At 49.1% G+C, this 27,144-nt stretch overlaps 2 protein-coding genes across 3 annotated transcripts in view; one reads left to right on the forward strand and one right to left on the reverse strand.

The window, feature by feature from the left end:
* Window positions 1-4,186: 4,186 nt before the first annotated feature.
* On the forward strand, window positions 4,187-21,519 carry LOC123934057 (group 10 secretory phospholipase A2-like). Its single transcript, XM_045993952.1, has 4 exons — window positions 4,187-4,313; window positions 7,692-7,842; window positions 9,410-9,516; window positions 21,377-21,519. Exons 1-4 carry the CDS (start codon window positions 4,235-4,237, stop codon window positions 21,517-21,519), a joined length of 480 nt encoding a protein of 159 aa, XP_045849908.1. The 5' UTR covers window positions 4,187-4,234.
* Window positions 21,520-24,087: 2,568 nt separating this feature from the next.
* Window positions 24,088-27,144, reverse strand: part of BFAR (bifunctional apoptosis regulator) — a 28,040-nt gene continuing 24,983 nt past the window's right edge. For both annotated transcript variants that reach the window (XM_045993951.1, XM_045993950.1), the window contains exons 7-8: window positions 26,929-27,131; window positions 24,088-25,404 (exon numbers count right to left, since the gene is read on the reverse strand). In XM_045993951.1, coding sequence (XP_045849907.1) covers window positions 25,212-25,404; window positions 26,929-27,131 — 396 coding nt within the window. In that variant the 3' untranslated portion in view covers window positions 24,088-25,211. The remainder of the gene's footprint in view (window positions 25,405-26,928; window positions 27,132-27,144) is intronic.

Consider the following 27,144-nt stretch of genomic DNA (forward strand, 5'->3'; position numbering starts at 1 on the left):
GGGTGGTTCAGTGGGTTAAGCCTCTGCCTTTGGCTCAGGTCATGATCTCAGGGTCCTGGGATCGAACCCTGCATCGGGGCTTCCCCCTCTTCTCTGCCTGCCTCTCTGCCTACTAATGATCTCTCTCTCTGTTAAATAAATAAATAAAATCTAAAAAAAAAAAGATGTGGTACATACAGACAACGGAATATTACTCAGTCATAGAAAAGAAGGAAATCTTGCCATTTGCAACAGCATGGATGAAGCTGGAGGAGATGATGCTAAGTGAAATCGTCAGAAAAGGACAAATACCATATGACTTCACAGCTATACGGAATTTAAGAAACAAACACACACAGACACACAATAAAAAACAGATAAACATGGGGCGCCTGGGTGGCTCAGTGGGTTAAAGCCTCTGCCTTCAGCTCAGGTCATGATCCCAGAGTCCTGGGATCGATCCCCGCATCGGGCTCTCTGCTCGGCAGGGAGCCTGTTTCCCTTCCTCTCTCTCTGCCTGCTTGTGATCTCTGTCAGTCAAATAAATAAATAAAATCTTAAAAAAAAAAAAAAGCTTAAAAAAAACCAGATAAACAGAAAACCGACTCTTAACTATAGAGAACGCACTGATGGTTACTAGAGGGGATTCTGGAGGGGGGAACGGGTGAAATGGGTGATGGGGATTAAGAGTACACATATCTGGGGCACCTGGGTGGCTCAGTGGGTTAAAGCCTCTGCCTTCGGCTCAGGTCATGATCCCAGGGTTCTGGGATCAAGCCCTGGGTTGGGCTCTCTGCTCAGCAGGGAGCTTGCTTCCTCCTCTCTCTGCCTGCCTCCTTGCCTACCTGTGATCTCTCTCTCTCTGTCAAATAAATAAATAAAATCTTCAAAAAAAAAAAAAAGAGTACACGTATCTAATGAGCACTGAGTAATGTAGAGAATTCCTGAATCACTATATTGTGTATCTGAAACTAATATAACACTGTATGTTAATTACACTGGAATTAAAATAAAAAAGATAACCAGTATTACATTTTGATACTTTTCATTCATCGTTCCTATCTCTTTTTCCTTCTCCCTCCAGAGAGCCCCAAGTATGTGTGTGTGTATCTGGTATGTGTTTAAAGATATGTTTATATGCGGCTCTGGCTCAGTTTTACATTCTAATTATAAAGGTAGGATTATACTGTAGCTTTCTGCTTATAACAGTATTTTTAAATGGCCATTAAATATTCTTTTTTTTTAAAAATTCATTTGAGAAAGAGAGAGAGAGAATGAGAGAGAGCACACAAGCAGCAGGGAGGGTCAGAGGAGGAAGCGGGCTCCCCGCTGAGCAGGGAGCCCCATGCAGGACTCGATCCCAGGACTCCAGGATCATGACCTGAGCCGAAGGCAGTTGCTTAACCAACTGAGCCACCCAGGCGCCCCCATTAAATATTCTTTAAGAACATTTTCTATTAGAGTGAATGCATATTCTGTCATATAAAAATATCATTATTTTAATTAAAAACATTTTTTTAAACTGAGCTTTAAGCCCAATGTGGGGCTTGAATTCACAATCCTGAGACCAAGAGTAGCATGTTCTATGGATGGAGTCAGCCAGGCACCCCAAGCTACCATTTTACTGTTGAAAACTTAGGTTGTTTCTAGGGTTTTGTTCTTCGTTAGTGACCCACGTTGTGTATAAACCCTGTCTAAGCATTTTATTGTCTTAGAGCAATTCCCTAGGAGTAGCTAGATCAGAGGATGAGCTGGATCTGAGGATTCACTGTTCTCTTGGAGAAAGCCCCCAAATTCAGATGCTTCTCTCTATGTGCAGAGTCACTTTATCTTCTAGTTATCGAAGACACCCACTTCCGTCACACAGAAGAAGAACTCATTTTTCTTACCAAACGTTCATAGCGAGCCTTTGTCAGTAGACCAGGATGAAACCCAAGGATATGGTTAGATTGAGCCTGGCACTTGGGCACAGTTCCTTGGTAGGCATAGCCCCCCCTTCGGAAATGAACCAATTTCTGACTCCATTCCTTTCTGTTATATCCCCTCATCTCTCATCACATTCTGACAAGGCACCTTTGCACATGATTTATAATTTTGGTTATTTTTGAAAATTTTGGTTATTTTTAATATCTTAATTGAGTAGAGTATGACATTAGTAATGTCTCCCTCCCTCTCTCTCTGTCTCTTTTTATTTTTGAGAGGGAGGCAGAGCATGAGTTGGAGGAGGAGGGACCGAGGGAGAGAGAGAAAGAGAATCTTAAGCAGGCTCCACGCCCAGCACAGAGCCAGACTAAGAGTTCAATCTCAGGACTTGAGATCATGACCTGAGGTGACAGCAAGAGTCAGAGGTTTACCCTACTGAGCCACCCAGGCGCCCTGACATTAGTATCTTGGATGGTGTTCCCAGTGCCTCAGTCGTCTGCCATATTGGGAGCAAAGTATCCTGCAAAAAAGATCCTTGCAGATGATGGAGGAGAACTAGTGCTAGAGTTTGGGTACAACAGTTCTGATCTTGAGAACAGACTTTCCCGAGTTGTTAATTATAATGGACCTTTCATGACAAGTTTCACTACAAGTTTCAGGAAAACAGAGTGCATATCAACCTGGAAAGTTCTTTTTTTTTTTAAAGATTTTATTTATTTATTTGACAGAGAGAGCTCACAAGTAGACAGAGAGGCAGGCAGAGAGAAAGGGGGAAAAGCAGACTCCCCACTGAGAAGAGAGCCCGATGTGGGGCTCGATCCCAGAACCTTGGGATCACGACCCAAGCCGAAGGCAGAGGCTCAACCCACTGAGCCACCCAGGTGCCCCTCAACTGGGAAAGTTCTTGAAAGCAAAAGCATTTCTCCTGGATTTACATGGGTTATTTCATTCCCCCATCGTCCATGGGAGACCCTTAGAAGAAATGTCTATTTCTACCCTATGTTGGGGAGAGTTGGAAACCCACGCTCCGCGAGTGGGCAAGCCTTGATTGAACACCTGTTCTGTGGGACAGTGATCTCAGTGTGGGACACCTGGATGGCCCCAGGCCTCAGGTTTTCACAGAAGGAGGTACATGAAGACTGACCACCGTGCCAGAAGGCACTGGAATCTGACCTCTCCTAATTCTGGGTTCTTAGCTTCTCTGATCCTCCGTTTCTTCCTGTGACATGGGAACACCACGGGATCTGAGGCTGTAATAAGATCACGGGTCTGGTGCCCTTAGCACACCATGGCTGGTAAGCCATGACATCCCCTTTCTTACTACATCTCTGCCAGCGCTTTCCTGGGAAGGTGGGAAGGGTTGGGGGGTTCCACTCTCAGAAGTAGTTACGACTCAAAATCAACAGAAATTGCTGACAAGCTGGATAGGGCTTGCCTCAGGGACCAAGGAAGGAGCATAAACATCTCTTTGCAATGCTGAGCTCCAGCTCTGTTGTATCTCCCGGGGTCACGTTGACCCTTACAGCCTTACTGCCCTTGAGCAGACACGCAGACGCAGATGCGATGCCCGCCGGAGGCGGAAGGGCGATGGGCTGTGGGCTTTGCTTCCACACCTCTGCAGCCTCCCCTCTCCCCAACCCCCACCATTCCAGCTCTGTCGTGGGGCAATCTTTGACGGCCTCAATTTCCCTAATAGGGTGGTGTGGGGGTGGGGGTGGGGTCTGCAGAAGGTTGATTTCGAGGGGTAGCAGGAGCGCCAAGCTTCCCGCGTTTAACATGTTTAAGAGGCGCCTGCCTGGCTCAGTCAGTAGAGTGACCTTGGGGTTGGAGGTTCCAGTCCCATATTGGGTGTAGAGATGACTTAATAAAATAAAATCTTAAAAAAAAAAAAAAAACCTAAACTAAACTAAAATGTTCAAGACCAGTTCAGTTCCTCCCCCTCCCCCAGGTGTCGAGCTCCTTTCGGACGTCCAGGTGAGCCCCGGGAGGGGGCTGCAGGTGACACCGTCCACGGAGCACCTTTGTCGCTCGTTTCCTCCTTGACGGACCCGCGTCCTCCCTTGGCCATTCTCCCCAGTTCCCAGTCCGACCCATTAGGAGCCGGATTCTCCCTCCGGGATTCTCCCTCCGCTCCCGCGTGCCCGTTGCGCATTCGGGGTGGGGGGGGGGCCACCCCCCGCGGCGGAGGTCCGGGAGCGCTCGCCCCGCCTGCCCGCGGGGCCCCGGGGCTGGGTGAGGCCGGGGGCGGGGCCGGGCGGGGCAGCGGGGAGGGGGGTTGCGGGGCTCCAAGAGGACACCCGCCGCCGTAGCGGCCGGCACCTGCAGCCGTCGGATGGGTCCGCTGCCTCTGAGCCTGCCCGCAATGCTGCCGCTGCTGCTGCTCCTGCTGCTGCTGGGACCCGGACACGCCGGTGAGTGAGGGAGGAGTGCGGCCCCGGAGGAAGGGGAGCCCTGCCTTCCGGTCCCTCTGCAGCCTCTCCAACTCCTCAGCCTCCTCCCCTCCCCTCCCCGGGGCCCCAGGAGCTCCTAGCGCTCCTTTCCCAGCCCACGGATGCATTCCTTACCAGGTTTCCAGGAAGCCTGTCCCCCAGCCCTGTCCCCTCACCCGTCCCGGGGCACCCTCCAGTCACTGGGCCTGGGGTCCGTGAACTGATCCTTCACTCCACCTGTCGCTGAGGTCTAAGGTAGGGCTATCAGGGGGGACACCTGGGAGGGGCAGGTGAAGAACTGAAAGTGGCTTTCTCACCTGCCCTTGGCCATCACCCTTGCAGAGGTCTCCTCAGCACCTGACAGTTTCTGGGGTGTACAGGCACACCGACTCACAGGAAAATATAGAGATGCACCAGGAGCAGGGAGACAGGCAGGCACAGGACACTTTCAGCATCACCTGGGCAGGCAGGTGTAGGGTTCATGGACAGGCTCACACCGGGACACAGCAAAGGTACCTTGCAGGGAACACACATACACACACACACACACACACACACTCAGGCCCACGGGACGCCTGGACAGCCTTGGCACTCCCAAGCAGAGGCTGTCGCGGGCAGACAGAGCAAACAGACCCCAGAATGACCTACCTCACCTAAATTGGCACGGAGGGAGTGTTTTCCTTGGTTCCAAACTCAGTGCTGGACGGCTGCCCCGTGCCTTGGTTCTCTGGAGGGCTGTGCCCAGGACCCTGAGATGGCCAGAGTGTGGTCAGGTCACGGTGGGGGACAGCTTGGGGCATGGAGTTAGGACTGGGGCCATTTCAGGTATGCTCGGATGGGGAGTTGTGGGGCTTGGTGGGTCCGGAGGTCAAGGGACCTTTTCTGGAAGCCCAGTGTGTGGAGCTGTCCACAGCAGAGATCTGCCCTCAAAGATCTCCCAGTCGAGAAGGTCTCCCAGGGGTGCCTGGGTCGGTTAGGCACCTGCCTTTGGCTCAGGGCATGATCCGACGGTCTTGGGATTGAGCCCCACATCGGGCTGTCTGCTCAGTGGGGAGACTGCTTCTCCCTCTCCCTCTGCCTGCCGCTGCCTCTGCTTGTGTGCTCTCTCTGTCAAATAAATGCATAAAATCTTTACAAGAAATAAATAGAAGGTCACTTCCATAAGCAGACAGCTGCACAGTGTGGTAAGGACCCCTATAGTCCCCTGGGGGCAAGGCCGGTTATAGAACGAGGTGACAGGTGAGCCTGGTGAACTTGGGGTGAGGGCATGTGCCTTGCAGGAGGTCTGTGATGGGAAATTAGGCTGGAGGAGAAGTTAATGATGAGCAGGGTCTGCGTGGGGTTGCTGAGAGAGGACCTGGGAAGGTGTGAGGGGCCCGCTCATGCAGGGCCTCTGGGCTGAGGCCCTGAGCTTTATCTGGACGGTGGTGGGAGCCACGGTGCTGGGTGCTGGGCGGGGGGGGGGCGGTTTCGGGCAGATGTGTGGGCAGCAGGGAGCAGCACCTGGCCAGTTCCCGGAGAGCGAGGACTGGTCACCCAGAGAGGAAGGAGAAACTTTTAACTGGTTGCTACGTTGTCTCTCTATTTAACTCATCTCTACTCCCCCACCCCCACAAATACGGTACTTTTTCCACCGAGAAAAAAACAGCAATGGGTTTAATTTTGGCCTGGACTCTTCTAAAAAGTCAGGATGATCAAAACTTGCTTAAAAAAATTTTTTTTGAAAGATTTTATTTATTTGACAGTAAGAGAGAGAGAGAGAGCACACAAGCAGGGAGAGCAGTAGGAAGAGGGAGAGGGAGAAACAGGCTCCCCATTGAGCAGAGAGCCCAACAACATGGGGCTCGATCCCAGAACCCTGGGATCATGACCCGAGTCGAAGGCAGATGCTTACTCGACTGAGCCACCCATGTGGCCCTGAAAACTCGTTTTAGATGAAAAGAGGTGAGACACAATGCACAGACCCGGCTTGGCTCCTCCGGCCCCAAGCGGCGGAGAGCGGACACCCAGGAATCCGGCAGGCTCCCGTGTGAGTTTCTGCTCTGGGCCGCGCCAGCCCTGTGCTTCTCTAAGCCTCAGTCTCCCCATCTGTAAATGGGATAACAGTTGCCCGCAAAACAAGGAGGCTATGCTGTTGACAACAAGAGGCGCCAGTCCATTTTGGAGCGCGGTGCTTGGGATGGGGTGAGGTTCAAGTGATCGCACTCTTTACTGCTGCTCTGTTTTGTTTTGTTTTGGTTTAAGATTATTTATTTATTTGACAGAGATCACAAGTAGGCAGAGAAGCAGGCAAAGAGAGAGGAGGAAGCAGGCTCCCCGCGGAGCAGAGAGCCCGATGCGGGGCTCGATCCCAGGACCCTGGGATCATGACCTGAGCCGAAGGCAGAGGCTTCACCCACTGAGCCACCCAGGTGTCCCTCTGTTTGGTTTTACTGATCAGTGCCAGAGACCAGACTCATTCGTGGCCTTCACCAGAAGGAGGATGCTCTGGGATCATCGGATGTCCCGGTCACAGTGGGTTTAGAGGTCCCTGACCCCAAGCAGTGGCCCCATTGGTGCCTCTCAGCTCAGTCACCCTGGCAGGCCTCCTTCCCTTGCCATCACTGGGTGAAGAGGAAGGTGCACTGGTCTGGAGGTCAGAGCCTGGGTGAGAACCCCCCAGGCGGATCAGGCTCCTGTTGGCTGTGTGACTGTGGGGGTCGTCCCTCCTGTGTGCAGTGCTGTGTGTCAGAGCTGCCCGGGAAACCAGACAGGTGGCTGGGCTCAGGCCTCAGGGCCTCTCTATGTGGGAGGAAGCCATGCCTGGGCACTGAAAGTAAAGGAAGAAATAAAAGACCTGCCCCAAAGTCTGGAGGGACATGTTGGGGGGCAGGGGAGCCTTCCTTGGTGGCAGGAACCCTGTTTAGCTAATTTCTGATTCCCAGTGCCCAGCACAGTCAACTGGACAGACATTTGATATGGAACTAGCTGTCTGACTTCATCTGGAGTAGACAAGGGCAGGAGACTGGAAATCAGGACATTCCAGGAAGAGGGGCCAGCCTGTGCAAAGGCCCAGTGGTGCGATTGTTTGGATGCTGTGGCTCTGTGACTTGTTTTCTCTTTCAGGGCTGCCTTGAAGACATTAATAATAGTTAGAGCTTGTCGTGTGCCAGGGGCTTTACATGCATGATGGCATTTCATTCTCCCTATTTCATAAATGAGGAAACCAAGGCCCAGAGAGGTTGAGTAAGTTGTCTGAGGTCACACAGTGAGGAAGTAGGAGATCCAGCATTCAAACCCAAACGGTCATCCAAGCGCTTCTCAGACTATAGCCCTTCCCCAAGCCCTGCCCTGCAGCCTCTGACCTTTGTTTCCCTCTAGCTTCCCAGAGGTCACACGTGCACCGGCGTGGGCTTCTAGAACTGGCAGGGACCATGAACTGTGTTGGCAACCGCAGCCCCCTGTCCTACATAAGCTACGGATGCTATTGTGGTCTGGGAGGCCATGGCCAGCCCCGCGACGCCATCGACTGGTGAGTGCGTGCTTGGACCTGTTCTTAGAAGGTCCCCCACCACCTGGAGTAGTTAAGACTTATTTAAGGAAATACCCACAACTGAGGTTTCTGTTTGGACTAGCATGATCCCAGCACATGGTACAACCTTGCAGGCAGAGGGCCCTCTGGGTGATGTGACCAATGAGGACAAACCCCAGGGGGCCAGCTATCCCCCAGCCTGGCCCTGGGATGAATTACTTGGGCTGCAAAAATAACAGAGTTGGTCAGACTTGTTATGCACCAGGAACTGTTCTGAGAAGTCCTCTCAGTCCTCACAACAATCCCATTTCATAGATGAGGACACTGAGGCAGGAGAGATTAAATAATTTGTCTGGGGCCACAGAGACAGTGAGGGGTGGGGGCTGGGATCAGAACCTGGGCAGCCTGTCTGGATTTATGCCCCTAATCACTGCACCCTGAGTGAAATGCCCCTTCTGTGCTAGGCTGTGGGTGTAGATCTTTCCGTGAGTTCCTTTCCTTTATCCTCAGAGGCTGGCAGGAGGGCCGTCCCTGGGGGCTCAGGGAGGCACAGCCACTCACCCATTTCCACACAGCTAGTAGGAGGTGGCGGAGGGGACAATGTGAGGGTCTCACTTCCCCGGCTTGGAGGATTTGACTGTCCCAGACAGGTCTTTGCTTAGTCTTGTGTTTCCAAGGCTCTCGGGCATGGCTGTCTTCTTCCTACACATTCTCCCAGATGTAGCTCAGGCATTGCCCTCCTTGGGATCCCAGAGTCCCCGTCCCCTTATCCCATGTTCCAGCACTTCTCACCACGGATGTGGTGTCCGATGGCTGGTCTGTCTCCATCAGCAGACTGAAGGCTCCTTGAGAGCAGAGCACATCTGGCTGACCTCTCCCTGCTGGGTCCCACTGGGGGCCCTGGACACAGTGGGACTAGTGGTTGGATGGAGACAGCGCCAGTGAATGAATGAATGATGGGCAGGTTTGGGGACATTTGTGGATGTTTCTCAGAATTTCTCGACAGCAAATTATCATTATTATTATTATGGTTGATGTCCTATTATGTGGCAGACCCTGGGCTGGACACTGGGGACAGAATGGTCCTGTCTGCACAGAGCTCTGGCCAGTGAGGAGGACAGAGGTTCATCCATCTTTTCCCTAAAATGAGAGTCTCGTCATAAACCTGCCCTGAAGGGAAGGAACCCAGTTTTATGAGAGGGTGTAATCAGGAGACCGTCATAGACTGGGGAGTTTGGGAGCTGGGTGGGTGACATCTTGGGATCGGGGCTGACACCTGTAGAGAGGAAGGATGGGCAGGAAGCCATCCCTGGCAGAGGGCAGGTCCCATGCAAGGTCAAAGTCAGGAGGCAGGTGGGGCTCTGCTCATTCCCGGCACCAGAAGCAGGCAGGTGTGCTAGAACTCAGAGACATAGAATGAGGCCGGCAGGGGGCAAGGGACCCCACACACTGGGAGGTGGGGATTCTCGGGGACCCAGCTTGGACCAGAAGATGCTGGCTCCCTGTGTGTCCTCACTTACCCATGGTCCGTTCCTCCACCCACCTGCTGGTCTGCCTGTCTGCCTAGGTGCTGTCACCAGCACGACTGCTGCTACACGAAGGCTGAGCAGGCTGGCTGCAGACCCAAGGTTGAGCGCTACTCCTGGCAGTGTGTCAATCAGAGCATCGTGTGCGGTGAGTCCCCAGCAGGGCCTGCACCTCCCTCCCCCAGCGGCCCCAGGCATCATCCTGGCTGCAGGAACTCACCTTCTCTCCCAGCCCTGCAGGGACCCCCCGCCCAGGGGGTTATCTACTCTAAGTGATCTTTAACACAGAGCACTCAGAGAAATAGACAAAGAAATCAGGACAAAAGCCAAAAAGGGAAGGACACCAGGTATAACCGACCTGGATCTCCATCAGCTGGGGGTGTGGATAGATAAACCTGTGATGTGTTCTTACTGTGGACGACTCTGCAGCCCAGAGAAAGGGATAAGGTAGAAAGTCAGGCTGACATGAGAAAGTGTTGAGCGGAAAAGCAAACCACAGGATGACATATCCAGCGAAGCACAATTTCTGTTAAAAAAAAAAAAAAAGAAGAAGAAGCAGCTTGCAACATAGTAGCATGCTTACTTTCCACAGAGACCTGCAGATACTTGCAAAGCTCAGAAAAAGGTATGTAGAGATATGTGGTGGGCTGCAGGGGGCTGTGGCCATCCCCAGGCACAGGATCAGACTGAGGCAGGGGCGGTGGAAGGCAAGTTCACGTTCCTGTAACGTGTCTCCTCCTTTACGAAGAGAATGTCTTCATGAATTACTTTTGAGTCAAAGCTTAGAAAGAAAAGGAGTGCACGGCCTGACCTGTGTAAGGCTGAAGTTCCCGATCTCTGCAAATTACTCTGACAGGCATTAGAGCAAAAGAAAATGAAAGGAAAAAGCTTGGTGAGAAGGGCCTGTGTCTGTGTCCTCCCCCAACCGCATGCCCCAGCATGTGATCCTCTCAAGATGCAGGCCAGCTCCGCCGTGGAGTGGTTTGATGACCCCCCCACACCATGGTTCTGAGGCTCCAGTCCCAAATGTCCTGCCCTAGGAGCACCAGAGGCCATGCGCTGGGGCTGGGGGCCCACCCACCTAGTGAGTGCAGGGGGGATGTAGAACTTGGACTGAGCTTGTGTTCATTTCACTGGCCCTTCTTCCCTAAGGCTGAGCCAGTGGAACAAGCCCGTGCTCTAGAGACATCCTACCACTTACCATTTGGGGACCCCAGGAAAACCCCTTCCTCTCTCTGGAATGTGGTGCCCTCATCTCTCAGAATAGTGCAGGTTGGTGTCCCCTGGGCCATGTTTGTCCTGCAGATGTCTTGCTTCACCTGCACAGTGTTTAGAAAAGTAATTTGGACCAGTATTTGAAAAATCAGAATAGGTCACATGAAAAAAATCTGAATTTCTGAATGACCAGTTTTCTTTAAAAAAAAATTGGGAGTTCCAATAGCATCAGACCCGGTAGCAACCATTGGGGGGAGCTTAGAGAGGCTGCCAGTTATAGGCAGGGCCTCTCTCTCCCATCTACCCCAGTCCCCACCATGCCCCATTGCCTTGCATTGAGGCCAAGTGACAATTACCCTATTTCACTTCCCTTGTGCTCTTCATTTGGTTATGGAAAATAAATACTTCTTTTAAAAAAAAGATTTTATTTATTTATTTGAGAGAAGAAAGTGAGAGAAAAAGCAGAGGTCAGGGAGAGGGCCAGAGGGAGAGGGAGGAGCATACTCCCTCACTGAGCAGGGAGCCAAATGTTGGACTCAGTCCCCAGACACCGGCATTATGTCCCGAGCTGAAGGCAGATGCTTAACCACTGAGCCAGCCAGGTGCCCCTCTCTTTTAATCCTTCTAACTGGTGGAGGGGAAAGTCTCAGTTCTGTGCTAGTTTAGCTTTAACATCCCTGGAACACCTGATGATTTAATTTTTTTTTAACAGAGAGAACAGGCTTAGATCCAAGAACACTTCCATTCATCAACTGAATTCTGCCATTAAAAAAAAATTTCTTCCTATTTATCTCTCTCTCCACCTACCCATATATCTATGTATCTTTCTTTACCAGTAAGCAGCATGTATTTAATGAGGAAAATTGTATCAAAATCCATCCTAACTTCATTGTACACTTTATGTGGCCAGACACTCTGGAAGTTGAAAGAAAAATAAAACAGCAATTAAAAATGTTAAGTGTTGGAGTGCCTGGGTGCCTCAGTTGGTCAAGCGTCTGCCTTTAGCTCAGGTCCTGAGATCAAGCCCCGCATCAGGCTCTCTGCTCGGCGGGAAGCCTGCTTTCCTTCTCCTAGCCCTCCTGCTTGTGTTCTCTCTCTCGCTGTGTCTCTCTCTGTCAAATAAATACATAAAATCTTAAAAACAAAAATTACCTTCTGATGGATGGTATTTTCCATGTATAGGTATAGGTTCCTTTCAAATGAGTAAAAAAGCTGAATCCATTTTAAAAATAGGAAATAGGGTGCTTGGTTGGCTCAGTTGGTTGAATATCCAACTCTTGATTTTGGCTCAGGTTGTGGTCTCAGGTTTGTGGGATTGAGCCCTATGTCTGGCTCCACATGCTGGTTGTAGAGTGAATCCCTGTGAATCCCTGCTTGGGATTCTCTCGATCCCCTCCCCCCCTCTCTCTGCCCCTCCTCCACTCATAGGTGCGCACTTGGTCTCTCTCAAAAAAAAAAAAAAAAGAAAAGGAAGTAATGAGGCACTTGGCTAGCTCAGTTGGTGAAGCGTGTGACTCTTGATCTGATCTGGGGTCCTGAGTTTGAGCCCCATGTTGGGTGGGAAGATTACTTAAAAACAAAAGTATTAGGGCACCTGGGTGGTTCAGTTGGTTAAGCGACTGCCCTCAGCTCAGGTCATGATCCTAGAGTCCCGGGATCGAGTCCCTCATCAGGCTCCCAACTCCAAGGGGAGTCCGCTTCTCCCTCTGACCTTCTCCCCTTTCATGCTCTCACTCTCTCTCAAATAAATACATAAATAAATCTAAAAAAAAACTTATAAAACAAGTAAGTAGAGGAAGTAATAGTACAGGTACTAGGTAGGTAAGGCTGCTGACCCAGAAACTGGTCCCGTAACTTTTTTTTCTTTCTTATTTTTAATAGAGATAAACATAATGCAACATTAAACATTTACAGTATGAACTTCAGTGATATTTAATACATTCATAATGTCATCCACCACCTCTGTCTAGCTCCAAAAGATTTTCTTCCAATCCCACCCTCTACCTCAAAAGAAACCCCACTCAGCAGTCAGTCCTCCTTCCCCCTCCCGTCAGCACCTGGCAACCAAATTTATTTTCCATCTCTATGGATCTACCAATTCTAATTTTATATATATATATGGGTCTACCAATTCTCATTTTATGTACACACATATATATATATTGAATTCTGTTATTATATATAACATATATCTCAACTGAATTCTATGATTATATATATAATAAATATATAACAGAATATTATATATTTATTCTGGTATTATATTTATATTTATTCTGTTATTTATTACATTTATATTTATTGTTATTACATATAATATGATATATAACTATATAACTATAATATATATGATATATAACTATATATGATATATAACTATATATATACTATATATTATATACATAATATATTTGATATATAACTATGAATATATATAATATGTATGATATATATATGATATATAACTATATATCATATATAATGTATATAATATATAACTATATATTACATATATTACATTACATATAATAACAGAATATATTATATATAACATTATGTATATAATTCACATAAATGAAATATATATAATATGTCCTATAAATGAATTCATACAATCTGTGGCCTTCGGCGTCTGGCTTCTTTCACTTAGCATCCTATTTTCAAAGTTCCATGTGGTATCACACAGCTGAACGTCATTCCTTTTTTTTTCTTTTAAAGATTTTATTTATTTGACAGATAGAGATCACAAGTAGGCAGAGAGGCAGGTGCGGGGGTGGGGGAGAAGCAGACTCCCTGCTGAGCAGAGAGCCCGTTTCGGGGCTTGATCCCAGGACCCCGAGATCATGACCTGAGCCAAAGGCAGAGGCTTTAACCCACTGAGCCACCCAGGTGCCTCAGTGTCAATCCTTTTTATGGCTGAGTAGCGTTCCCTTTGTAGGGATAGACCACACTGTTTATACTGGGTTTTTTGTACCTGCTGAGGGCCAGGAACAGTGCTACTCTGAACATTTGTGAGAGAGTATTCGTCTGAGCACTGTTTCCATTTCTTTGGGGGATATCACTATGAGTGGAATGGCTGGGTCATCTGATAATTCTCTTTTTACTTTCTGAGGAACCATCAAGCTTTTTTATCGAAGCCACACATCTTCATGTTCTCATAAGCCTTGTATGAGGGATCCAATTTCTCCACAGTTTTGTCAACACTTGTTATCTCCTTTTTGTTTTGTTTCCTTGCTTTTAGTGGGGGCATTGAGTGTATCTCATCGTGGTTTGAGTTTGCGTTTCCCTGATGACTAATGATGTTGAGCATCTTTTCATGTGATTGTTTTCTTTGGAGAAATGTCTATTCAAGTCTTCTACTCATTTTTATTTTTTTACTTATTTGTTCATATGTTTTTAATGTTTTTATTTTTAAGTGATCTCTACACCTGACATGGGGCTTGAACTCATAGCCCCGAGGTTGAGAGTCCCATGCTCTATGGACTGAGCCCACCAGTCCATTTTTAATTGGGTTATCTTTTTGTTATTGAGTTATAAGAGTTCTTTATATATTTTGGATCCTAGACCCTTATCAGATTTGTGATTTGCAAATGTTTTCTCCCATTTTGTAGGTTGTCTTTGCATTTTATTGATAACATCTCGGATGCACATATCTGTTTTGTCTTTTGTTGACTGTGTTTTTGGTGTCCTAAGAATCCACTGTCAGATCCTATGTCATGAAAACTTACTCCTTTAATCTTCTAACAGTATATAATTTGAACTCTTTCATTTTTTTATTTGTTCTTTTAAAAGATTTTATTTATTTATTTGGCAGAGAGAGAGAGAGAACAAGCAGAGAGAACAGGGGAGGGAGAAGCAATCTCCCTGCTGAGCAGGGATCCCAGTGCAGAGTGCAGGACCCAGGGATCATGACCTGAGCCAAACAAAGGCAGATGCTTATCCAACCGAGCCACCCAGGTGCCCCTGAACTCTTACATTTAGGTCATTGATCCACTTTGAGTTAGTGTTTGTATATAGTGTGAGGTAGGAATCCAACTTAATTCTTTTTCATGTGTATATCCAGTTGTTCTAGCACCATTTGAGACTCATTTTGCCCCACTGAATAGTCTTGGTACCCTTGTTGAGACTCACATGGCCCTAGATGGATGACTTCCCTGTGCCTCAGTTTCCTTACCTGGAAGATGGGTGTTGCAAAGATGAAAAGGGGGTTTATAACACGATAAACAGATTGGACTGGGTTGTTACTCTTTCTCTTCCCTTCTCCTCCAGCTGCCAACCTGATCTGAACCTCTCTCTGACCTCCACTACCTCCATTAGAGAGAACGGAGGATCTGGCATGACTTTCCATTAAACCCACTACTCCTGAGCTGCAGGGAAGGAAGCCAATATGAGTTACTGGAAGGATGGTCTTAGAGATTCGTGGACTCTTAGCTGTATCTCCTTTGCATGAAGTAGCAGTTGGTATAAGAGCAAAGCTGAATTAATATGGAGACATAATATCAATGTTTAGGACCGAAAGTATCCCAGACATTGATTTGTCCAGGCCTCTTATTTCAAGCCCGGGGAACTGAAAGCAGCTCAGGGAAAGAAAGGACTCACTTAATGTGATGGTCATGTGCCCTCTCGGGGCACACCCCCCTGTCCACAGACTGTCCCCAGACTGCCCAGCCCCAGGGTGGGCAGAGAGGAGGTGAAATGGGACTTGACTGGGAAATCGGTTAAAGTTCTCTCCCTTCTCCCTTCAACCCCTTGCCGCTAAGCACGTGAAAGCGATGTCTGTAAACTGTTTTTTGGTGTGTCTGCTGGTGGAGCTCATGCCTGTTTACAGAACCGCCCGCCCTGAACCAAATGAAAAGAACCAAAATATCTCTTCTGCATTTGTTTTTGGCTAAAAATATTCTCTTCTTCTGTTTGGAGATCCTCCGAACATAGCCGTTTACCTAATTACAGGTGTTGCCTCATTTTCCACTTCTGGACCTGACTTAAATATATTTAAAAAATTTTAAAGCCTATGGTAATATTTACTGGCAGACCTTTATTTTAAGCTTAATCCTTGGGGGCTGTTTTTTCCTTTTAAGCTTTTATTTTTCTTGAATAACATGAGGCAGTTGTGTTCCTGAGGCTATGGAGTGAAGGGAGACCACGGCTTGCTTTTGAAAGAAACTTTCTGGGGCGCCTGGAGGGCTCAGTCAGTTAAGAGTATGGCTCTTGATTTCAGCTCAGGTCATAATCTCAGGGTCGTGGGATCAAGCTCGGATTGGGCTCCGTGCTGAGCGAGGTGCCTGCCTGAGATTCTCTCTCTCACTCTGCTCCCTGCTCCTTCCCTCTCTGTCTCTCTCAAACAAAGAGACAGACACTCTTTTGTGCAGGGAGATGGGTTGGAGTGCAAGGCAGGTACAGGGGTTAGAGCAGCTGATCTGGGGCTGGAATCCTGGCTCGCCGGCTGCTTAGTGCTGTGATCTTGGACAAGTTACTGAATCCCTCTGAGCTCTGCTTTCCTCATCCGTAAAATGAGAGTAATGAAATTTAGATGCTGAGTTTGTGTGAGGATCGGAAATGGTGTATGGCTTCCCCGTCCTTCTCCCAGCATGTATTATTGAGAATCTGTTCTGTGCCCGGCCCCATGCTAGGGTTTTGGCAAGACAGAGAGCAAGGCTCTGTAGTCCAAAGGGAGGAAGATGGGATATAGGGTCTGTGCTCTTTGCTGCTGTAAGTACTGTGTTGGAAAAAACCAGATGAAGCATCATACCTTCAACTATGTGAGGTGAAGGTCACCTTCATCATACCTTCACCTACAGTGGGATAAATCTTGAGAACATGAGGCTAAGAGAAAGAAGCTCTGGCTTCTGGCAAAAGGTCACATAGTGTGTGACTCCATTTTCATGAAATGTGCAGAACGGGCAAATCCATAGAGATGGAAAGCAGGTTAGTGGTTGCCCGGAGAGATCAGTGACTCCGGTGAGGGGTGATGAGGAGTGACTTCTTAATGGGTATGAAGTTTCTTTGGGAGAGATAGAAATATTTTGGATATATTAGATAGGAGTGATGGTTGCACAATGTTGTGAAGGTACTAAATGCCGCTGACTTTTGCACATCAAAATGGTAAATTTTGTTTTGGGTATTTCACCTCAATAAAAAAATGCAGGGGAGCAGAGTCAGGGATACTCTTTTATATAGAATGGCCTGGGGCCAGAGAAACAGTGATAAGATGCTATTGAAACAGAGACCTGGGGAATGTGAGAGGAGCCAAGCAAAGAGGTGGTGGGAATAGCCAGTGCAAAGGCCCTGAGGCAGGAATGAATGTCTGGGTGGTCCAAGAAGCTCAAGGAGGATGGTGAGGCTGGGGCAGAGTCATTTAGATGAGGGTGGAGGGTGAAGATGTCAGTGCGATGGGGTCTGGATTGTACACAACGTTGAAAGCATTCCACTCAGATGGGGAGCCAGGGTTTTGAACGGAGGAAGGACATGATCTGATTTGCATTTTAACTGAACTCCTCTGACTGCGGTATGGAGTATATCCTGGAAGGAGAGGAATGGAAGCCAGGCACTGGTTATGAGGCTGTGACAGCAGTCTTGGGGAGGATATACAGATGGATGCGCGAGAGGAGAGGAAATGGCATGGGCACTCGTCCCAGCGAGCCTGTCCTTAGACAGCCAGCTCTGCGGGAACAAGACCACCCTGGAGCTTCAGGGTGGCTCTTTCCTCGGGTGTCCATGGGGTCATGCCGCTCTAGGGGTGCCCTGTGTCTCTTGTGAGGCAGCCCAGGGGACATCTACAGGCAGAGGGCTTGCTGCTGGATGGTCTTGTTCTGTTACTGATTTTTATGCATTATTTTTTTTATCTGTCACCCATCTATCTACCCATCATCATCGATCTGTCCATTCATCCGCCTGCTTGTTCTTATTCAAACCCAACATGTGTTTGTTGCGAAAAACCCAAACGCTAAGGAAATACTGTAAGGCAGAGGGGGCGCCTGCGTGGCTCAGTCGGTTGAGTATCCAACTCTTGGTTTCGGCTCAAGTCATGGCTCAGGCTTGTGAGATCGAGCCCCACGGCAGGGTCCGTGCTCAAAGAACCTCTCTCTTTCTCTCCTTCTGCCACTTCCCCCCCACTTGCTCACTCTCTTTAAAATAAATAAATCTTAAAAAAAAAAAAAAAAGAAAGAAATACTCTAACGTAGACAGTGAAATTGCACCTACTGGAGTTAACGAGTTTCTGTTAAGGTTGGCATCACTTCTTTCAGATTTGTATGTCTGTGTAAACACACACACACACACACACACACATATGCGTATATATACATATAATATCAGATCATACTACCTATATTTTATTTTTTTCACTTAACGTCGTGTCTTAGGCATCTTGGAACATAGGGGTCCACCTCATTCTTTTCAAGCGGGATAATAAGGGGCGCCTGGCTGACTTGGTCAGTAGAGCCTGTGACTCTTAATCTCAGGGTTGTGAGTCGGAGCCTGACGTTAGGTGTAGAGATCACTTAAAAATAAGATCTTTAAAAAAAAAATAAAATAAGGCAAGATAATAACCCATGGCAAAATGTTGTAGTCTTGATAGTGTTGACAGTTTGACTCCAGTAACAGGACCCCCCCGCGCAGTGTGATGACCCAAAACGTCTCCAGACATTGCCAAATGCCCACGGTTGAGAACAACTGGTCTGGGACGTGAAGGTACTTTGTTTTGTCCACTTGCCCAGCGACTGCTGCCCGTGTTTGCAGAGCCTGTGTGGCTCATAAATCCTTGGGCACCTGCGTGAGGTTCTGTAGCATCGAGCCCTAGAACCGCTGGGTCTGATGGTGAGTTTGAGCCATCCCTAGTATTTGTATGCAGAAAGGGCTTGTGGGCTGGTTCAGGGACTTTCCTTTTTTTTTTCTTTCTTTCTTTCTTTCTTTTTTTTTTTTTTTTTAAGATTTCATTTATTTTGTGAGAGAGAAAGAGAAAACACAAGCCGGGGGGGCTGCCAGCAGAGGGAGAAGCAGACTCCCTGCTGAGCAAGGAGCCTGATGCGGGACTCGATCCGAAGACCCTGGGATCATGAGCTGAGCTGAAGGCAGACGCTTAACAGACTGAGACACCCAGGCGCCCCTCGGGGACTTTTCTTGAAGGAGAATTTACATGGCAAGGGCACTGAAAAAAAAAATGTGTATCATATTTATTTATAGATGCTTGGGAAGGAGTAAGGGGGGAACCTGGTAACTATGAGGGGGCAGGAAGGCCACTAAGGCCCCCATAGGTCACCTCTTTTTGGCACTGAGACCAGGTGGTACAGACATTTTAAATCTAACAGATATATTAGATTACACCTTGAAATAGCGATCCTTCAAATTTTGAGATGGCTTTCTCTGTGAGGAAAGTATCATAGGGCTCAAAGTAGAAACCTCTGAGATTATAAAATGTAAGTTTTACAGGAAACAAAACTTCCATTGGTACTATACAGACAACCCCTTGACTAACCTCCTGGTACTTTTCCCGTCTTTTTCAAGTGCATCATTAAAAAAACATAAGGCATCGCTTCTCGGCCTTTTGGCTAGGATCAGGTGTAAAAAATATATATGGCAGTATGTTTTGTACTCCTTATTTTTTCGCTGAAGCGTACACTGTTTCTCATGTCATTAAAACCCTATTAAAAACCCTGTGTTACAAACAGGAATCGTGTGTGTGGGCGTGTCCCCCGAGTCCGTGCCCTTCCCGCAGATAGGTCATGAGGTGACTTGGATTTCTCCTGCAGAAACTTGGATTTCTCCTCTGGAAGCTTGGGGTGCCTGTGGCGCAGCCCTGAGGGCTGGGCGAGATGGGGACCATGGAGCCTTTGCTCAGTTCCCAGTTCTGCATAAATGCACAAAACACACACTGGCACCCATCATCCTAACTTCTTGTTATCGATGTAACGAATTATAACCAAGGCATCTTGTAGAGCGTTTAGACACAGGTTTTTGGATCTGGGGGTGTTTGTGTCTTGGTCCTCCCTTTCAGTAGTTTTCCAGCATATTGAAAGCTTCATGATGAATTTACATGACGAGGATGTTCTCTTTCGGTCTTCTGTTAATTTTTCCAGTTAGGGGCGAGGAGGAAGCTTTGGTTGTGGGATGGTCTGACAGCTGGAGAGGTTAAACCTCTCTTGCACTTGCTAATCACCATTTTTAACCAAGACACCCCGATTTGGGGCTTACAGCCTTTAGATAGGCAAGAGCATCTAACTAGCCTCCCACTGGTTTTTGTTGTATTTTCGTTTGGTTTGATTTTCCATCAGTTTCTTCTATTTATAAGATTTTTGGTTTTCTATATGGCAATGATAGAATTTATTCTTAATTTTTAAAAAAATTTAATGTAATTTAATACCATGTAATAGAATTAAATTATAATTTATTTAATTAAATAATTGACTTACTGTTCAAAAATGAGGGGATTTAAAGCAAGGATCCTGAAGCTGCCATGGACCTGAGTTGGGAAGCTCTCGTGCTTTACCTTGTGAGGGTCTCCAAGGAACATTGTTTTTTTTTTTTTATTTATTTTTTTTAAAGATTTTATTTGACAGGCAGAGATCACTAGTAGGCAGAGAGGCAGGCAGAGAGAGGAAGGAAAGCAGGCTCCCCGCTGAGCACAGAGCCCAAGGTGGGGCTCGATCCTAGGACCCTGGGATTGTAACCTGAGCAGAGGGTTGATGCTTAACCCACTGAGCCACCCAGGCGTCCCTACAAGCAACATGAGAGGAGCCTTCAAGAGCAGCTGGCCGCGGAAGGAGGTCAACTCCAGCTTACCGAGTGTCCAAGGCATGGAGTGTCCACTGTATGCCCTGCATTTTAACCGCTGGGCGTCTTTTCAATCTCCCAGCAACTCTTAGAAGCAGGGATTATTAGTGTCCCTGTGTCGCTCTGAGCAAACCCCTAGAAGGGTTGAAGCGATGTGTTTAAAGGCACAGAACTGCTACATCCATGACCGAGCTGGTCTGCTCCAAAGCTGGGGCTTCACTGTGCCTCTGGAGGGAATTTGGAAGGATTCCGTAGTGGGTGGGTTTTGTATTTACATGTATGTGAATCATTAAAAGCCCACACTAAAAGGCACTGGGTGGCGTGGTTAGGCAGGATTTCCAAAGCTGTTGTAGGCATTATACCTTCTCGATCAGTAAGCGAGGCCTTGAGGATCAGGAAATCTTTCTAACCATTACCAAGGCGCAAGGAGATTGACCCTGGAGCGGCAGACTCTGCGTCTCCGGAAGACAGGCTCAGGTTGGAAGGGAAAGGGAAGACACTCTCGAAGGAGCTTGGGGAGAGAGACGTGGAGAAGGAAGGCAGAAAGACGCAGGTGGAGCCAACCTTGACTGAGTGCTTGTCCCTTGCCAAGCCCCTGCTGGGCGCCCTGCACGGGGTTCTCTGTCACCCCCGTTTCCAGTGAGGACTGGGCTTGGAAGGCACCATGACCCGGCTAGGAAGTAGCAGAGCGGGCACTTCGGACACCTACTGCTCCTCCGCACGGATCCTCAGGGGATATAGTGTTAACACTGACGCGGAGAAGCCGGGAGAAGCCGGAAGGTCGCTCGGACTCTGGACTTTTCCATCTGAAAACACTTCCCTGGCAACTTCAGGTTCCTTTTCCATAAACAGGGGCCAACGTCTCCCCCCTCCCCAAGCTGCCAGGACGGCGATCGCACGAATTGCCAAGTCCCAGGCAGATGCAACTTACGGCCCTGCCTGCCTCTCACTTCTTGGCTTCCCTAGTGTTTACTGTCAGGTGTCTGCGAGGCCGCGCGCTAACTCAGTTTCCCCACTTCTTCCAGGACCCGCGGAGAACAAGTGCCAGGAGCTCTTGTGCAAGTGTGACAAGCAGATTGCTTACTGCCTAGCCCAGACTCACTACAACCTAAAGTACTTATTCTACCCCCGGCTCTTATGTGAGAAGGACTCGCCCCAGTGTAACTGACTAGCCTAACTTGGAATGTGCTTTCGCGTAAGGAAATAAAAACTTTTTTCAGTCATCAACAGCAGCTGCATTCAGTTCTTTGCAGGAGGGAACGCAGGCCAAGTGTGAAAGCTGCAACCCGTGTTTGCTTTTTCTCCCGGAACTTGGGGCTGAAGGCTGTGTGGTTTCCAGTTTAAGGTCAAAAGTCCCGTGCTTATTTTATAAAACCACAACTATGCCTATGGCTGTATTGGGTTTGGTACCATTTTTGAGGTTCGCCCTTTATGAAAAGGGCTGAGCTTTGTGCTCTAATCTGCTCCCGACAGCGGGTGGGCCATGTGAACCAACACCCACCATGTGCCTGGCCTTGTTCTCTGTTCCTGGATCAGGCAGTAAACAAGACGCCCATTCGTGGGGCGCCTGGGGGGGCTCAGTCGGTTATGCGTCTGCCGTCTCCTCAGATCATGATCTCAGGGTCCTGGGATCGAGCCCCGGGTTGGGCTCCCTGCTCTGCGAGGAGCCTGCTTCTCCCTTTCCCTCTGCTCCTTCCCTCTGCTCGTGCTTTCTCTGTCTCTCTCTCAAATAAATAAAATCTTAAGGAAAAAAAAAAAAGATGCCCCCTTCTGTGAAGCCCTAGTTTGGTAGTTATGAGCCTGGGTGGCTCGGTGATTTGGGCCGCTGCCTTCGGCTCGGGTCATGATCTCGGGGTCCTGGGATCGAGTCCCGCATCGGGCTCTCTGCTCGGCAGGGAGCCTGCTTCCCTCTCACTCTCTCTGCTTGCCTCTCTGCCTACTTGTGATCTCTCTCTGTCAAATAAATAAATAAAATCTTTAAAAAAAAATAAAATAAAAAAAAAAAAAAAAAAAGAGTTATCCATCCCACTCCACCTAACAGTTAAATTTCCTGGTTACAGAAGTAGTATATCCTCAATGCTTAAAAAGATAAAGGAAAATAAAGACAAATATAAAGGAGGAAGAAAATCACTCTTATTCCCACAATCCAGAATGACCACTTTCAGCATTTCTGTGTGCTATCATCAGAGTTTTCTGTGATACTTAAAAATGCCGTTGAGACCATAGCATAGGATTTTGTTTCCCCCCGTGTCATTAAAAAACCTTTGGAGGAGCGCCTGGGTGGCTCAGTGGGTTAAGCCGCTACCTTCGGCTCAGGTCATGATCTCGGGGTCCTGGGATCGAGTCCCGCATCAGGCTCTCTGCTCAGCGGGGAGCCTGCTTCCTCCTCTCTCTCTCTGCCTGCTTCTCTGTCTACTTGTGATCTCTGTCAAATAAATAAATAAAATCTTTAAAAAAAAAAAACAAAAACCCTCTGGAAACTTCACTTTAAGTGACTGTACTACATACTGTCTTATAGAACGCCCACTTCTGGGGACTGGGGATACTTGCAGTTTTTATCGATTATTGATGCGACGAGGATGCTAGTGAAAGTGAATCAATCTCTACCACATCCCACCAACTCCCCTTTTCATTGTTCCTTAACCCAGTGTCGTGCCCAAGGGCGGGCCACCCCAATCAAGATGGGCCACTCTGGTATGAAGAGTATTTTGAGCTGAAGGCAACAGAGACCCTGCGGGCTCAAGAGAAACTTTTGTCCCTCCTTTAACTACTGAGAAAAATCTAAATTGGGGGTCTGTTCTAGAATGAGGGTTATTACCAGAGCTGTTTTATCTGAGTGGACCATCTGCACGGGCAGGGCCAACAGCTCATTACCAAACATCTGCTCTTATCGCCCTGTGAATCACATTCCTTCCCTCGGATGGCCCATACCCCTACCTTAGCTCAGGATGACATCTGGCCTCATCTTTGGAATAGGCAGGCCTGCATGGCTTCCCTGTATGTACGTTAAGTTTGATTTTCTGTTGATCTGTCTCTTGTCCGTTTGAATCTTAGTCCAGCTAGAAGGACCCTGAATGGGGACAGGGATTCTTGCTGACCCCAGACTTGGCAGAAGTGCAATTTTTGTAGCAAAGGGCCTGAATATTTTCCATAAACGTCCCCTTCCGTGGTACCCAAGCCCGCTATGATTGAGAGGGTCTGAGGGCAGAGAGAGGCAGCCAGCAGTCCTTCTCTCAATGTGCCTGTCCCCACCCTGGTGATAAGACTCTTGCCTGGCAAGAGTCTGGCCCAGGCCATCTGCCGAGGTCCAGTCTTCATCCTTCCTCCCTCCCAGCGCGTACATGGGTATTACTCACTTATCCTTGAAGCAGGATGTGGGGAGGACGTGCACGTGGGGGTGCCGGACTGGCAGTCTGGCCTGGGCCCAGCCCCACTGATGCCAACCAGCCTCCCTGTGCTCATCTGGAAAGGAGAACAGTAACCGTGCAACGCACCAGGCCAGGGATGTGCAAATAGTGCGTGGTGTCCCCAGACCCGCTGTGCTGTGACATGGGGAAGGTCAGGCAGCGCAGGAGGAAGGAAAACACCCTCCCTCCTTTCGGGTTAGACACCGGAGGGTGGCTCGTTGGCGCCACGCTCACATCAGGCTGGGGGACTTCAGGGTCACTAGGCTGTAGGGCGCAATTCAGATTTCCATCACGTTTTCAGAGCAATTCTTTTTTCCACTAGATAGCACTTCGATCTATATAAAAATCTTTATTTTGCTTTCAAGTGATTGCTTCAAAACTTTCGGGTGCAAAGTTCGAGGGAAATCTTCCAAAGGTCCAAAGGATGAATGAAGGGTTCATAGAGTCATCAAACAACACTGGGCGCAAGCTTACCTCTGCGAGGCAGATCTCCCGGCGGCTCCCATCCACACCTGCTATCGTTACACTGGAAGGAAGGAAGGAAAAGGCCCTGCTTCATCTCATTCGTATTTACAATGACAGCACTTGGTGTAATTATACTTGCTGTTTTATACATCAGAACAGGACAATAAGATCATACAATGTGAGGTCAATGTACGTTTCCTTGAACAAAAGGATGATCCTGGATATTAAATTCCCGAAAACAAAACCAACCAACCCCACAACAATCGTTGTAAGTGGCGCTGAGGCAGCTCAGCCCCGTGTGAATTACTCTCCATGACTGCCTGACATCCTACTCAATCCCCAGCCCCGAGTCAGGAATCCAAACTCGCAGCGATTGCACGTGGAAAATCTGACGACAGTGTGGTCTCACACGGAATCCTTTTAGACGCTTCACTCTGACAAACCTTCTAGCCACTCTTTCCCAACACAGAATCGTCCATCAGATTTGGGCTTTTCCTCTGTATTGTTCATGTGCAACTGTCTATGCCTACGACAAAATCCTCTCCCAGTTTTTTTTCCTAAATTCGCCTTAGGGGACAGGCCTGGCCCCAACAAGCCAGGTCCCCGGCTCAGCCCTGGGCTGCAACTCGCGCTGGGAGCCTTTGTCCAGCGGGATCACTGACGCGGTAGCCTTCTGTCGCCACGCTGCATCCTCTGGGGACCCGGGTCCTCGAGAGCCGCGGTGGACCGGGCCTCCCTGGTCTCTGTGAGGAGGGTGGCTGGCTGGGAGGTGCTGTTGCTGTGACAGGGGCTGTCAGTCCCTGCTGCCACGGTGCCACAGGCAGAGGGAGAGAGGACCTGGTTGGAGCCTCTGATAGACAAAGCAGCACCTTGTTCACGAGGCGTAGAAATAGGAAGTCTGCTCGCCCCTCCCCACCCTCCCGCTCAAGCATCAGTGCTCCGAGGTCAAGGAGGCCGGAAGAGTCCCTCAGGGCCTGGGCAGTGCCAGTCACAACACCTGGGTTTCCAGCCGTCGGACTTCCTTGACCACGAGATCGATGTTAATAATTGGGTTGAAGTACAGGGCCCAGTAAAATAAACAGTTGCAAACAAACTGAGGAATGAGGGGCCAGAACATGGCCACAAAAAGCCCCTGTGTTGATACTTTCCAAAAATGGTTCCACATCCTCTGAGGCACGGTCCTGTGAAAAGAAGAGCAGCATCTGAGAGGTGGAGTCGTGATGCCGTTTCTAACGACGGCGCCAGAGCGCTGGGGCCCCGGGCCTCCCCCCGGCGCGGAGCCCGGCTGCCCGTGCTGGAGGCCTTCCTTCCCGGCCCTGCCGCCCGAGGCGCGCCTCCGCCTGGCCAAGCGTCCTCAGCTCCCAGGATGGGGCCTGCGGCTTGTGCCTGGCCCTGGTCCCCACAGCGGGGGAGGACCCCCCGCCTCCATGCCCAGGACAGCACCACCTGCTTGGGCGCTGGGTCGCACTTGTATGTGTTTAATGTCCGTGTTTTCTCTGTGAGGCTGTAGGCCTGCAGAGTCCAGACTGTCTGTCTTCTTTACCAAAACATCTGCAGCGCCCAGCAGAGAGCCGGGGGCAGGGGGGCTGGGAGTGGGGTGGGGGTCAATTAACCATGAGCCTGAATGTATCAACAGGAGGTTCCTGTCAGGTTTGGGGACTATTTAGAGGGCTGTTACTGACTGGCAAGGTCAAGAACTCGTGGGTCGTGGGATGTTTAAGGCTGTAAGGATGCTGGCGTGCGGCTGTGTTACTTCTGCCTGCCCAGAAGCCACCCGCCCTCCTCTCCCCACCCCAGCCCCTTCTCCTAGAAACACTCTCTGAGTTTTCCTTCCGGTGCTTCCTTCCCCTTGTCTCTTCCATGTGGTCTCAGTGGAGCTGGAGCCAGCCCCTGGCTGGGGGGCGAGGGCACGCCGCGGCACTGGGTCCGGGTGGGCATGGGTCCCCGGTGGGGCCCGTCAGAGCGAAGGAGCGGGAGCCCCGAGACTGTAAGTGCTGCGGGGAGAGAAGTGTGTTCCCTCCAGCGGGGTTGCTAAGCTGCTCCAATCCATGCCCGGAGTGACCACGGGCCCCGCATGGAGGGAGCTGCCTGAGGGTGAACAACAGAGCTGAGGGCAGGGCTGCGAGAGGGTGAGTCCTGACGACAGCGTTTAGGTCTCTGGGTCCAGCCGTGCAGGAAGTCTTGGTAGGGCCTTTCTCTTTTCGGGAAAGCCAATTTGGCTGGTTTCAATCACAGCAACCAAGAGTCCCAACTCTGAATGGCTAGCCCAGGGCTCTCATTTCATGCATTAATCCTGAGAAGAGATCACTGTCCTGTCCAGTGGCAGGATTAGAACTCAGGACCACGAATTCCTCACCAGATCTCTTTATGCTCTACCACTGTGCCCTTTCCATAAAGTACCCTCCTCCTCTCACGTATTCCTTACTATGGGCCTTCATGCACACCCCCACCCCCAGAAGTTCATGGTGTGTTATTACATGGAGATAAGACACATGGAGACACCCTTGAAGAGCGAGCACCATGAAAACTACCCCACCCCCGAACATGAGGACCGTTTCCTAATCGCTGCTTTGAGCAGTATTTCTAAACCGGGGCCCAAGGAGTGTTTCACGTTCACCTACTACTTCAAAGAGGACCCTTCCACCACTTGGTAAAAGTCTCAGTGCCCGCTGCTCCAGCCATCTCCAACGTAAAAACACACTTACTTCAGTTCACTTCTTGACCAGATCCTCCAAAAGGAGAATAATTCCAGAACCGAGAGTAACATGGCATTGACGATGAGAAACCGTGACGTCCAGTAATGGACCTCCAGCCAGTCCCAAGCAAATTCGGCAATCAGCTGGTACGGAAGGAAGGAGTACTTGACAAGGAATTCTCTCCACTGTTTCCATGTGGGCTCTCTAAGATCCTTTAAAATAACA

The sequence above is a fragment of the Meles meles genome, chromosome 21 (genome assembly GCF_922984935.1).
Source record: "Meles meles chromosome 21, mMelMel3.1 paternal haplotype, whole genome shotgun sequence".
NCBI classification, from domain to species: Eukaryota; Metazoa; Chordata; class Mammalia; order Carnivora; family Mustelidae; genus Meles; species Meles meles.

What these genes read in the sequence shown, in the direction of transcription:
- LOC123934057 (XM_045993952.1), top strand. Translation starts at nt 4,235, where the DNA reads ATGGGTCCGCTGCCTCTGAGCCTGCCCGCAATGCTGCCGCTGCTGCTG. An exon ending in CCCCGCGACGCCATCGACTG is followed by an intron (nt 7,843 to 9,409) that starts GTGAGTGCGTGC and finishes CTGTCTGCCTAG; the next exon opens with GTGCTGTCACCAGCACGACT. An exon ending in CAATCAGAGCATCGTGTGCG is followed by an intron (nt 9,517 to 21,376) that starts GTGAGTCCCCAG and finishes CACTTCTTCCAG; the next exon opens with GACCCGCGGAGAACAAGTGC.